Source organism: Delphinus delphis, chromosome 9, assembly GCF_949987515.2.
Source record: "Delphinus delphis chromosome 9, mDelDel1.2, whole genome shotgun sequence".
Taxonomy (NCBI): Eukaryota; Metazoa; Chordata; class Mammalia; order Artiodactyla; family Delphinidae; genus Delphinus; species Delphinus delphis.
Window position 1 is genome coordinate 45,618,416 of NC_082691.1, and position 12,415 is coordinate 45,630,830.

The window sequence follows — 12,415 nt, forward strand, 5'->3', positions numbered from 1 at the left end:
TTTCCCCAAAAGTATCACTAGAAGGCCCCAGACCAGTATAATCCTCCTGGAAGTGAGTAGAAGTGCGACCCACCCAAGCGCTTTCCACACCCCCAGAGAGCTGCTTTCCTGGTCAGTGGAGAGTTGACTATTTCAGGGAAATGCCTGGAGTGGTAGCAACTTCTCTTCTCACAGAGCCCTGGAATAGGTCTTGAGACTGATGAGTTCTCACTTTGTGCTGCTGGGGCATAGGCTCCTTTAAAAATCTAGGTTTAATCCTTTATCTGGAAGGCTGATCTAGGGCACAAGAGTCAGGAAATTCAGTGGGATTGGGTAACTTATAGTACTGCCTCCGAGAGCTGACCTTAATAGAGAACACTGAATCACTGCTGTTAGGTAATGTGCTTTTCTTTTCAGGAATAAGCTGAAATTAATTAAAATGTTCAGCGGTCAGCTGGCTTAATTTTCAAAGAATGGGAAGTACACATACCTAGTCCAAAGGATAGACATTGGTGATCTCTTTCCTGCTACTTTTCCCTTAGCTTCCACATTTCTTAACAGCTACCTTCATAGTGAGTGGAATTCACCCAAACAGTCTGGCTTCTAACAGTGTAGAGGTAGTATTCCATGAATATATTAACCATGCTTTAATCTCTGTTAAACAATTGGTAATGGAATTCATATTTTCAGGATACCCTAAATTCAAGGGAATAGATGAATCAAAATGTTAAGCACAAGTTTGAGAAAGAACTTTCCATTTTTGCCCATATCGGTTAAAAAAGCGACTAGGATTATTAGCAAATTAATTTCCTAGCAAAAATGGTGGGAACTAAATTGGAGGACAAGGGGCCTCTTCTCAAAATAGACTGTGGATGTGTGACTTGATCACAGTAGCATCATTCAACCTCTCAGCAGAATCTCTGGACTCAGTTTCTGAGTGACGTTTTTGTTAACATGCCCTGGGAGTGCTATTTTACTTAATTCTTGACTCTGAAAATTGCCACAGGTGAGCCCCCAAGCAGGACACCTCTGCCTTCTGCTGGGAGGTGCCCTCCCTGTGTGCTCATGCCTGTCCTTCAGCTCATAACTCAACTTAGGACCCTCATTCTTCCGATCCAGAAACCACATTGCCCTAGATTATCCAGTGTGTGCTTCAATTCTGTTAAAATGCTATTATCTGTTACCCCATTATATCATACTGAAAATATCCTGGAATCAATCCAGAACTGACAGGAGAATAAAGATTGCAGGACTTTTTTATTTTTAACAAGTATTATTACACTATAATTTCCTCTCCTGCTGAATTCAGAATTTTAAATCTGCAATTCAATAACATTCAGTAAACAGAAGATTTCCTTGCCTTTATTTATTTTTTTTTAATGATTTCCCACTCCCCTGCATTTATGGCTGGAGTTAGCCCTGTGGTGATTTTTGAGTATCCTAGCTAATATGCTTCAGGAGGTAACTTTGCAGACACATCTCTAATTTCCCATTGCAGTATTAAAATAGGCTTCTAGTTTGAAACAGGACAGACCCATCTCTCAAAGCACAAAAAAAGACTCAAAATTCTCAAACTAGAACAGGCATTCAAAGAACCCTGGGCCAAGAAACATACTTTGAGAACATTCACCTAAATACAGGCTGGGAACTGTGGCTTAAATATGGAGCACTGATCTGCTGGATAGAGAGTTATTTTTCACTTAAAAAAAATATCTTCTTAAAATTGGGAGTATTTAAGGTATGTCTCTATAAGCAGAAGCCTCAATATTGTTGCATAGGAGATACCTAAACAAATCTTGATCCTGGAACATAATGTGTGATTATTCCTTGGGAAATATAACTGGGATTCGAGGGGCTTAAAGAGAAAGGTGATACTGTGGTATCAGCTATGAGGCAATGTACAGAGTGCCCCTGTCACTTAACTTGTGGTGTGAGTCCATAAGGACAAAAAAATTATTCATTTAACTCCTCCCTGGATTGTGGCAATTCAAGGGGAAAAATAAAATAATGGTTCTGCCACCCCTGCCTTTTTGGAGCGTAACTTGAAGCATCTCCTGACAACCTGCAGGCATCTATTGCAGTTTCTTGCAAAGGTCTGGGATGTTTTGGGGTGCGGCTCCAAACAAATGATAAATTCAGTTACTGTTTCTGGTATTTAACAAAATAGATGGAGAAAGAAGCTTTGACCACTTCTTGGTCTGTCTCATTGCCCCAGAGATTTAATCAAGGGTTTCTACGTATTTACTTGCCGAAATCCAACCTGTCCTGACTGCCCAATTCACCCTTCTAAATTCATTTCCATGGTAAAAGTCAGCTTCTTGCTCCTCCTGGAAAACAGCTTGGGATCTTGCCGACAAATAACCATGGGACTGCAATCCCTGGAAATACTGCCTTGGGTCACAGCCACCAGCCTTTTGTTTTTGTGGTGCGTGTGGTTTCTAATCCCCGACACACAAAACAACTTTAGATCGGAGAGAAAAAGAATGGACTTCTAAATCGCCTTCTCTATTTTATTGTTCACATTTTGTATTGTTTTGAGTGAAATTGGAAAAATTGTCTCCTTTCTCTGTATTGCCAAAAGGCATTCAGGTAATGAAGTCTGTAACTAAACGGTAATTGAATCAGCATAATTTTCACACTGAATGGTTTTCAAATGCTCCCAGTTTACAATTAAAGGAGAATTAATGCGCTTGTTGTTGAGAACGCAGCGCATTAGAATAAATCCAGCACTGTTGTTGCAATGAGTGGAAAACGGTTTAACTGCCAACAAACACATTTAAAATTTAACACAACGTATTGATTTCACTTCTACTTTTGACAGATTATTTTCCAGACTATCGAAATACTTGTTCCAAGCAATAACTGCACCACAGCCGCGAGCTTCTGCCGTGTGTGAGCACAGTTCAAGGACGTTACGAACAGTCCTGAGGTTCAGGTCCTGCGTAAAGGTATGCAGAGGAGAGGGGCAGGAGGGTTTCCATGGTCAAGGGAATCTTTAATATTCTCCCTCTGTAGCTTTCACTTTGGGTCCCTCCCCCTTCTTTCAACAAACAATTTCTGTGTTTCCTCTGGCCAAACTTTCTGCCCTGCTTCTCTAAGCTCTCAATGTCAGTGGGTTTACTGGACACAGGTGGGCAAGAATGATTGAAGATGAGAAATGGGAAGGACACTTTTTGCAGTGCGTCTGCGTTCTAGCCGGGGAAGGCACAGACTTCGGTAAAGGAGTCAGAAAGGCAGTTCTTTTGGATTGGCTGCCCGGGCTTTCACCTGTTTACCCCAAGGTGTCCTGTAGGCGAGGACACTGACGCGCAGCGCCCTCTGGCGTCCGCGGCTGCCATGGTCAGGCGATAAAGGTGCAAACACACGCAACACTGAGGGTTCTTGGATTCCAGCTGAAACCCGTTTACACACATACCCTTACATTCATATTCACACACACGTATACATACACATTCATTAGCATATACAGAGTTCACACAACTAGCAGCCCTGCAGTCACAGGCACCAGGGCAACAGCTGGGAAACGCTCTCAACTGCAGGTATGGCAACACTTTTGCTCCAACGATTGTGGGTTCTGAAGCCCTTGGGGTTGAGAAGGCACCGCTCACCCCATTCCCGTTTATTCAACCCATCATGCCGCCCCAGCGCTTCTTGTTCCTACTCGGAACACACAGAGCCCTCAGTGCGCTCCTGCGGCCCAGAGGTAGGTTATGGGGTTCTGTGCACTGAGCACAACTTCACCAACAGGATAAGACTGTCCCTGGCCCTCCCTGAAGTCAGACCCGAGAAATCGTGCTCTCGGTCTTGGCTCCACGCCGTGTCCACAGCTACCAATCCACCACCACCACAACAATAAAGTGCTTCCCTCAAAGCCCCCCACCCCGCCCACGCAAACCCCAGTTCCAACAGTGGGCAAAGTCCGGACCTCAGAAAACTCGGCTCTGGGAGGACTCGGATGGTAGCTTTGCTTAGTATTTTCTCCCTAGCGACAAGGTCTGCCACTCCCTAATAAGGGGGCTCAGCACTGGAACTGGGGTTTGGTTATCTGGTGGGAAGGAGAGATTGGGAGGAGAGAGAAGGGGAGCCTCTACATGTTTGCTGGAGCATCTCTGACCCAACTCCATCTGGACGCTTGTGGGGCTCCTAGATAGTTAAACTTGTCCTGTCTGAACCCTACAAGTCGAACAAAGTTACCTGCACTTCTTTATGTGCCGCATCTCCAAACTGGGGGTTAGGTGGGTGGATTTACTTTCAAAGTCGGGGACCTGGGCAGATTCATTGCTTTCCATTCTCCACCTCCATTTCCTTTCGTTTAAACTCTGGATGAACTAATAAGAGTTCCCTGTCTTCCACCCCTTCTCTTTGCCTTCTCTCCCTATAAAGCATCCCGTCCAGCTATCTCTTCGGTTTCTGGGTATCTAGGGCGCCCTAGACGCGGTTTAGAATCAATCGCAGGAGAGGAGGGGGTACTGGAGCAGGAAACGAGGGTGGGAGCCCCGGAAAATCCCACAGGGATGGGGAGATCAGTTTGACAAAGTTGTTCCAACACCGTCGCTAGGAACGTCGCTCTCGCTGAATTGGCGGTCTCACCCTCCTCCCGCGCGCCCCCAGTTGCCTGGCCTTGCGACCAGGGTGTGATTGCGGGGGCGCGGGACTGGCAGCGACTTACCAAGTAGACGGTGGGCTGCAAGAGGAGAAGCACGTACCAGCACGTAGCCTGCATCCTCCCGCGTCTCAAACTTCCTCGGCGGTGCGTTCGCTGAGTCTTTGTTCCTTCAAAAACATAGATCCACCTGACATCCACTTTATAGAGCAAGGAGCGCTCTCAGCAGCCTAGATACAAATGAAATTAGACATCCCATGACCACGCGGGCAAGGTTAGGCTTGGCAACCAAGCGCGGAAAGGGGGTCGTGGCGGGAGGGATGGGCCAAAAAAAAAAAAAAAACCCGGAGGTGGGGGAGGCAGGAAAAACTGAAAAGCGAGCAAATCCAGCGCCTGAAACCCGCGAGCGCGCGGTCCGCAGGCAGGCGGGCAGGAGGGTTGGAGGATGAGGGGCTCCTTGCGCCCTGTGCTGCTCGGGTGCAAGTTCCCGGGAGGTGGAGCCAGGAGGTGGCGGGGCACACAGAGCCGCGTGCAGGCTGGTTCCGAGACCAAGCGTCTCTGGCAGCGAGACCTGCCCTAGTGTTTGATGGCCGGGAGGCTCGGACTAAAGGCGGTGGCTGGTTCTTCGCCAGCCCTGGCAGTGCTCACACACGTACACACCAGCAGAGAGAGGTGGAGAGAGAAAGAGAGGGAGAGCGAGCGAGAGATATTGAGCGAGGGGGGCGCGGGAAGAGGAAGGGGTAGGTAGGGCTGACCAGGATTAGGTACCGGGTATCTCCACGCGTTTGGTGCGATGGGGGTGGGGAAAGTGAATGCAATTTGCATATAGGAAAGCCGGCTTCAATTTACCCATTCGAGCGCCCTGCACACACACAGATACCACGCGCATACACATGTACTACTTTTTTCGAGCGAAGGGGCACAGCCAGTCGCTAACTTCTAGAGTGGAAGCCTGCCCGGGTCTGTGAGGGTCACCCCTCAGGCTCACTCTGTCTCCCAACCAGTGGCCTTCCCCGCTGCCCCTTCCTGCTGCCCCACCGACCCCACCCCAAGGTGTCCCCCATATCGGGACTGTGGAGGCGGAGGGTACGTACCGCACAGGACTGGGGGCGAATCCAGCAAGCAGGGACCGCTCTGCGAAGGCTCCATGGAGGAGCTACTCGGGCCTGGCGTCTCCGGCGTCCCGAACATGCCCTCCCTGGCGCTTCATCTCCATGCTCGGGCGCGGACCGGTCCCGCTGCCTTGTCCAGCCTCGGCAGAGTCCGCGTCCCAGTACCCGGGTCGCGCTCAGGATTGGTTCCGCGGGAGCCTAGGCTTGGCACAGTTGGATTCACGGTGCAGGAAACTTAAGAGGCAAGAGAGGGAGGGGAAGTAGAGGGGGAAAGCGAGGAAGAGAGAAAGGGAGGTAGAAAGAGAGGGAGGGTGAGAAGCGAATGCGCCGGGCTACTGCACCGGACAGACCGGGACTGCCCGCGTTGGATGTGGGACGAGCGGTCCGAGGCTCGCTGATTCCCGAGGCTGCCGAAGGATGGTAGAAATGACTTAAGGGGAGGAGACTGGGCAAGTCCTCAGGACTTGAACTTGAGATATAAGACACTGGCCTTTCGGAAGAAAACAGCCACACGGCAGGCGCAAGCAGTCCGAGTTTCAGAGGGAGGGGTGGGGTGAGCTGAGCCCCGAGGATCCTGGCGCAGCCAGCAGCTGTACCTCTACCGGCGGCCCTGAGAACCCCGAGAGCCACTCCGGAGCGGAGTCGCAGGCTCTATCCGTGGTCCTGCCCGGCCACTGGGGGACGCTCTGGAGTGCGCTGGGGTTCTCGGCGCCAGTGCCGTGGTGCTTTCTCCGTAGGTCCACCGCTCGGCTCGCCTACCTTCCTGACTCGGGCAATTACATCGGCACGTGGGCGAACGATTCCTCAGAGACCAATTAATACCCCGTGTAAATGGATCCCGCTCCTAGGCTCTCGGCGGGCTGGGCCCGCAGGGAGAAGTGGCTCCTGCGGTGTCTCTGGTGGCCGCAGTGCACCCTTCCCAAGGGTCGTGAGGAGGACTGCGACCGCCAGAGGAGTGGCGGGAAGCGTAGTGGGGCGGTGCGTAGGGCGGAAACGGGAGCCGGAGGGTGCAGGTCTCCCCAGCCCGCCTTGGGCGCCTACGCGGGGCACCGCGGACCTGTAGCTGGGAGGCCTGAGACCCGGGCGCTGCGGACCGCCAGCCATTCAGCGCGCGACAGCCGAGAGGACTGGGCGACCTTGCGCGCTCGACTCCTAGCCGTGGGCTGGGCAAGGCGGGGGTGCGGCCTGGGAGTGGAGGTGGGGTGATAGGGGATGCTTGCAGCCTTTGCCACCTCCCTCGCTCCTAAAACCTCCTCCTCGGCCAGTATCTCCCAGTCTCCACCTCTTTGCTCTGACTCTCACTGTCTCTGTTTTTCTCAGTCTCTCCCTTGCTGTCTCTCTCTTTCACTCTCATTTCTGTGTCCTCTTTCTTGTACTCCATGCCTGTCCCTCGGCGTCTTTCTACCTCCTTCTGTGTCTCTCTCAGGTTTTCTGACCCTCTCCGTCTCTGCATATCTGTGTCTCTATCTCACCCTCACCATTCCCTCTCAAACCTTGTCCTTGTCTTCTCCCCTTCACCCTGTCCATCACACAACCAACAGGCCAGCTTCACCCGTATCCGGTGAGATCCCGGGACCAGGCCCTCTCTGCCGGCGGGGAGGCCAGCATCTCCTCAACGGGTCCAGACTCAGTCCACAAGTCGGAGCAGACATTTTTCCTCCTCCTACCTCACCTGTTAGTTACCTCATTCCAGGCCAGGCACTAGCGAAGCCTGCCCTTCGCTTATGCCTGGCCTGGAATGGTGCACTCTGCGGGATGACAATTCTATATAAGTGTTGGTTTGAAATTCATCTCAGGAGCCCCAGTTAGTGACCATCAAAATAGAATCGTGATTTTTAATGAGTCCTGGGGAGTCCTTTCCTCCAGCATGGCTACTGGACACCTCAGGCTCCAGTGTTTCTGCTTAGGTCAGTCGGGGCCCAGACACAATGTACCCTCTACACAAGAGGTCTCCCCCAACCACAGGTTGAGTTCCCCGAGGGAAAGCTGGTACCCCCACTCCCCAACAGAGCAGTGACAATCAGCAGAACCACCCTTTCCTAGAGCAAATGCAGAAGGAGCCTTGCTGAGACCTTGGCCTGGAATCAGACCTCCAATTTAGATCCCCACTGTAGGACGTACCTGCCAGGCACTTCCAGGCCTACACTCTCCCTTACAAGCTAAAAATAGCTCTTTAAAGAGCAAGCTCTTCTAATCTCCAAAGTTGTAGTCTGCCTCTGTGACCTCTTGGAATTCATTGGGGCATATGCAGAGTAAAGCAGTGAAGCACATTTTCTAATTGGGACTTTGAAAATGCACTTTAGAAAAAAACACACATTTATATATAGCATGGTTGCAATGTTATCTTGGCTATCTTCACTTCCCAGGTTTTTCATGCTCTTAAAAAGTTTCAAGAAGAAAAAAAAGTACCCATATCTGAGGCTGAGGGTCAAAGTAGGGCAAAGGAAGCTTCGTCTGATTCCACCCTTTGGGATTAAGCAGGCCACCCTAAAATTGATCCCCACTTGTACATTAGCTCCCAGCACTCCACTGCTGGCATGTGGAGCTGGAGTGAATGCTGCCCACAATGCTGCCCTCTACCCACATGCCCAAGCTCGGTGCCCTCCGAGCTGAACTTGCATCTGACCTTAGGGAAAAAGGAGAAAGAATCAGGCCAGCTTTGGGATATAACAAGTTCTTTTCCTAAACCTTACTTCAAAAACATTCTCCCTCTAGGGCCATTTAGCCTTAAAAAATTACTGCTTGTGAAACAGAAAGACGATGAAGGACCTTAAAATCTCTGTCTGAATGGGACTGATTATTGAAGAAAAGCACCACAGGCACCTAGTAATGGGAACTGGTCTGACACTTTGTTCTATTACACAGGGTGCCAAAGAGCTTTTTATGGTAATGACCTGAGACCTTCTGCCCTGACATTCAACTCTCATGGATCCTACAAGACCCTTGGCCTGGGATATGAAACAACAGTGGACTGTCATGTTTGTCTCTTTGTACAAGTCTTCATTTCCTGTAGTACTCAATCAGAAAAGGACACTAGGCCAAGTAACAATGAAAAACTTATTACTGTTTCTGCTAAACCTCTCCAATTTTAATAACGTAACATTGGTGGAGTGGGGGTAGGGGAAAGAAGGATGGCTGCTTCACCCTCCTTCTTTCCTATCATTTGCTTTAAAAAGAACTAAAAACATTAAGGGCATGATTCTCATACGTTCTTCTGTTTCAAGTAGTACGCTACTCTAAAATGCACTCTTAGAATTCATCCACAATCAGCCTTACCAGGATAGAACAAAAGTGTGATTATCCTTAAGAAGTATAGTACTCATGCCATTTTTTTCAGACTTTAGTCATGTTGAGAATCCTTTCAGAAATCACTCTCTAAATTTTATGTGCTGCAACTTAATACACATATAAATTTAGCATGAATTATAACCACAGTAAAACATAGTCCTCTGCCCTTGGCTTTTCCCCAATCTACCTGATCCAATCTGAAATGAATATTATAAAGCAATAATATATGCTTATCCCCAAGAAATATATTTTTAAAAGAACTAAAATGGGCTGACCTCAAAAAGGAAACAGTGATACTAAACAATTTTCCTGATAATTAAAGCCAGAACAAATTAAAATTAGAATTCATGTGAAATAAAATGATAATCCTGTTAACTGTAATTAACTGTTTTGGTTGATTTGTTTCAGTTCATTTGTATGATTCTCTTCTCTGAGTGGGAGAAGGAGGACAGGAGTTAAAAGTTTGAATTATCTTGGGGCTGGGAAGAAGCAAGAAAGAGATTAATTTTGAGTTCTACAAAACTCTGCCCTAAAATGAACCTGCCTTTAAAATGCATGAATACCGGGCTTCCCTGGTGGCGCAGTGGTTGAGAGTCTGCCTGCCAATGCAGGGGACACGGGTTTGTGCCCCGGTCCGGGAAGATCCCACATGCCGCGGAGCGGCTGGGCCCGTGAGCCATGGCCGCTGAGCCTGTGCATCTGGAGCCTGTGCTCCGCAACAGGAGAGGCCACAACAGTGAGAGGCCCACGTACCGCAAAAAAAAAAAAAAAAAAGCATGAATACCATCATCTTTTACCCAAAATCCAAGTAAATATGTTGTTATGAAGCACCCAGCTGTGGTCTTGCTTAAGCTGCAGGCCAAATTAAATCACTTTGTACACAGTAAGTGCATTGTACCTATTTTTCCCCTAATAGTGCTAAAAACTTACGAAGCATGCATTATCTTGTCTGCCTTGACCACAGTATAACCTGGTATTTACATGTGTTATGACCTTGGGAAAGTACCTGAAGATTCCCATGACCTCAGAACCTTCCCCTATATAATGAAAAAGTAGGCTTAGATGATGTCTAAAGTGCCTTCCTGTTCTAAAATACCTTTATTTTGTTTTTGTATGATTAAATGTGAAGTCATCTCAGGTTTAAAAAATTTACTTCACAAATCACAATTTTATAATGTATTATGATTTTCAAAAATATTAATAATTTAAAAGAATATATTCTGTTCAGTGCATTTCAAAGATTTTAAGTCAAGCGTGTTTGTAGGTTTGAGTTCAAGGCCTTTTGGGGGCATTCCTTCTCTGCCCCATCCTCATACCCTTTCTTCTAGGTCAAAGGTTGGCTCTACTGTATTAATTAAATAATTTTTTATATAAATTGTTCTGCACATGTTTTTGATGTCATTGATTTATGAGACTCTACACTCAGAGTGGCATCTTTATTATACATATGAATATTTATTTAAAAGACCCAAAGCCATTTCCACTACTTTTGCAGAATTCTTGAATGTCACTCAGGACAATTAAGAACCCCCAGGCCCCTCCACACCCCACGATATTTTGCTAGTGGAAGGAAGGAAGTATCATCTGCAAAGCGATTTGATATTTGAATGTAGTAGAACTTGGTTAATAACTATGAGGCATGTGTGCTAAATTACTTTTACAAGAATGTTTTAATAACAAGATCACTGGACTAGAGAGAAAAAATAGTCGACAAGCTCTGGAATTTAAAAATAAGTAAATTTAAAGGGAATCAAAAAGCTTTACGTAGAAGGCATTTTCTTTTTCTAGAGGTAATTTATATGCTCAGTCTTTGTAACCATATTTCATTTATTCTGCTAGGCTGAGGACAGAAGTTTCTCAAAGGTAGGGTAGTTTTAATTATACTCACAGACTTTAAAAAGAGAATGAACACAAGAGAAATTGAAGAAAATCAGTGTTAAAAACGCAGTTGAGGGACTTCCCTGGTGGTGTAGTGGTTAAGAATCACCTGCCAATGCAGGGGACATGGGTTCTAGCCCTCGTCTGGGAAGATCCCACATGCCGCGGAGCAACTAAGCCTGTGCGCCACAACTATGGAGGCTACACTCTAGAGCCCGTGAGCCACAACTACTGAGCCCGCGTGCCACAACTACCAAAGCTCACGCGCCTAGAGCCCATGCAACACAATAAAGAGTAGTCCCCACTTGCCACAACTAGAGAAAGACTGAGCGCAGCAACGAAGACACAATGCAGCCAAAAACAAATAAATAGCTAAATTTAAAAAGGCAGTTGAATGTAAAAAGATGGGAAGATTGGGCTTCCCTGGTGGCGCAGTGGTTGAGAGTCCGCCTGCCGATGCAGGGGACACGGGTTCGTGCCCCGGTCCGGGAAGATCCCACTGCCGCAGAGCGGCTGGGCCCGTGAGCCATGGCCGCTGAGCCTGCGCATCAGGAGCCTGCGCTCCGCGACGGGAGAGGCCACAACAGTGAGAGGCCCACGTACCGCAAAAAAAAAAAAAAGATGGGAAGATTGGGGTCATCGCCCAAAAATCATAATTAAAAATTTTTTAAAATACTGTGACTGGTCTTCCCTGGTGGTGCAGTGGTTGAGAGTCCAACTGCCGATGCAGGGGACACGGGTTCGTGCCCCGGTCCGGGAAGATCCCACATGCCGTGGAGCGGCTGGGCCCGTGAGTCATGGCCACAGAGCCTGCATGTCCGGAGCCTGTGCTCCGCAACGGGAGAGGCCACAACAGTGAGAGGCCCGCGCACCGCAAAAAAAAAAAAAAAAAAAAAATACTGTGACTAAGCAAACCTTCGCATTATAATCTAATTACAGAAACTCTTCATGGTGGTCCCTCCAAGGATTATTAATTGACAGTTCTCTAAAGCAGAATCATTAAAGATAAAAAACTTGGTAACCAGTGTTCTCTTAACAAAGTGAAATACATTATATGCTTTCAGCCAGGAAGAATACTAGGACTCTGAACCACGTTGAAATGGAAGAAATCATGAGGAAAAACTGCAAGCTCTGTGATTACCTGAAAATCAGAAGCAAGTCTGAAAATGCATATTTCATCTCCATAATCTAAAGTATGTGGATATTTTGAAACATACATGTTTTTTCAGCTTTTATTCTGATTTGGCAATATAAAGACAGAACTTCAAAACAAGGTGATTTATACAGGCAGGGAACAAATGGCCCCTTCAGCCCTAAGATCCTAATGATAAGAATGTCTTGGATTAGACATCTTTTAAATAAGCGATATCACAGGGATGCAACAACCCTCTCAATTTCCCTTTTTTTTTTTTTTTTTTTTTTTTTGTGGTACGCGGGCCTCTCACTGTTGTGGCCTCTCCCGTTGCGGAGCACAGGCTCCGGACGCACAGGCTCAGCAGCCATGGGTCACGGACCCAGCTGCTCCACGGCATGTGGGATCTTCCCGGACCGGGGC

The 12,415-nt window shown here is 47.7% G+C and overlaps 1 protein-coding gene across 2 annotated transcripts in view; it reads right to left on the reverse strand.

The window, feature by feature from the left end:
* NXPH1 (neurexophilin 1) overlaps nt 1-5,811 on the reverse strand; it is a 292,034-nt gene extending 286,223 nt beyond the window's left edge. Inside the window, exons 1-2 of one of the 2 annotated variants that reach the window (XM_060019884.1) lie at nt 5,677-5,811; nt 4,649-4,812 (exon numbers count right to left, since the gene is read on the reverse strand). In XM_060019884.1, coding sequence (XP_059875867.1) covers nt 4,649-4,702 — 54 coding nt within the window. In that variant the 5' untranslated portion in view covers nt 4,703-4,812; nt 5,677-5,811. Of the gene's footprint in view, nt 1-4,648; nt 5,328-5,676 lie in introns of those variants that run through there. The other variant, XM_060019883.1, reaches the window with a different exon arrangement.
* Nucleotides 5,812-12,415: the final 6,604 nt, after the last annotated feature.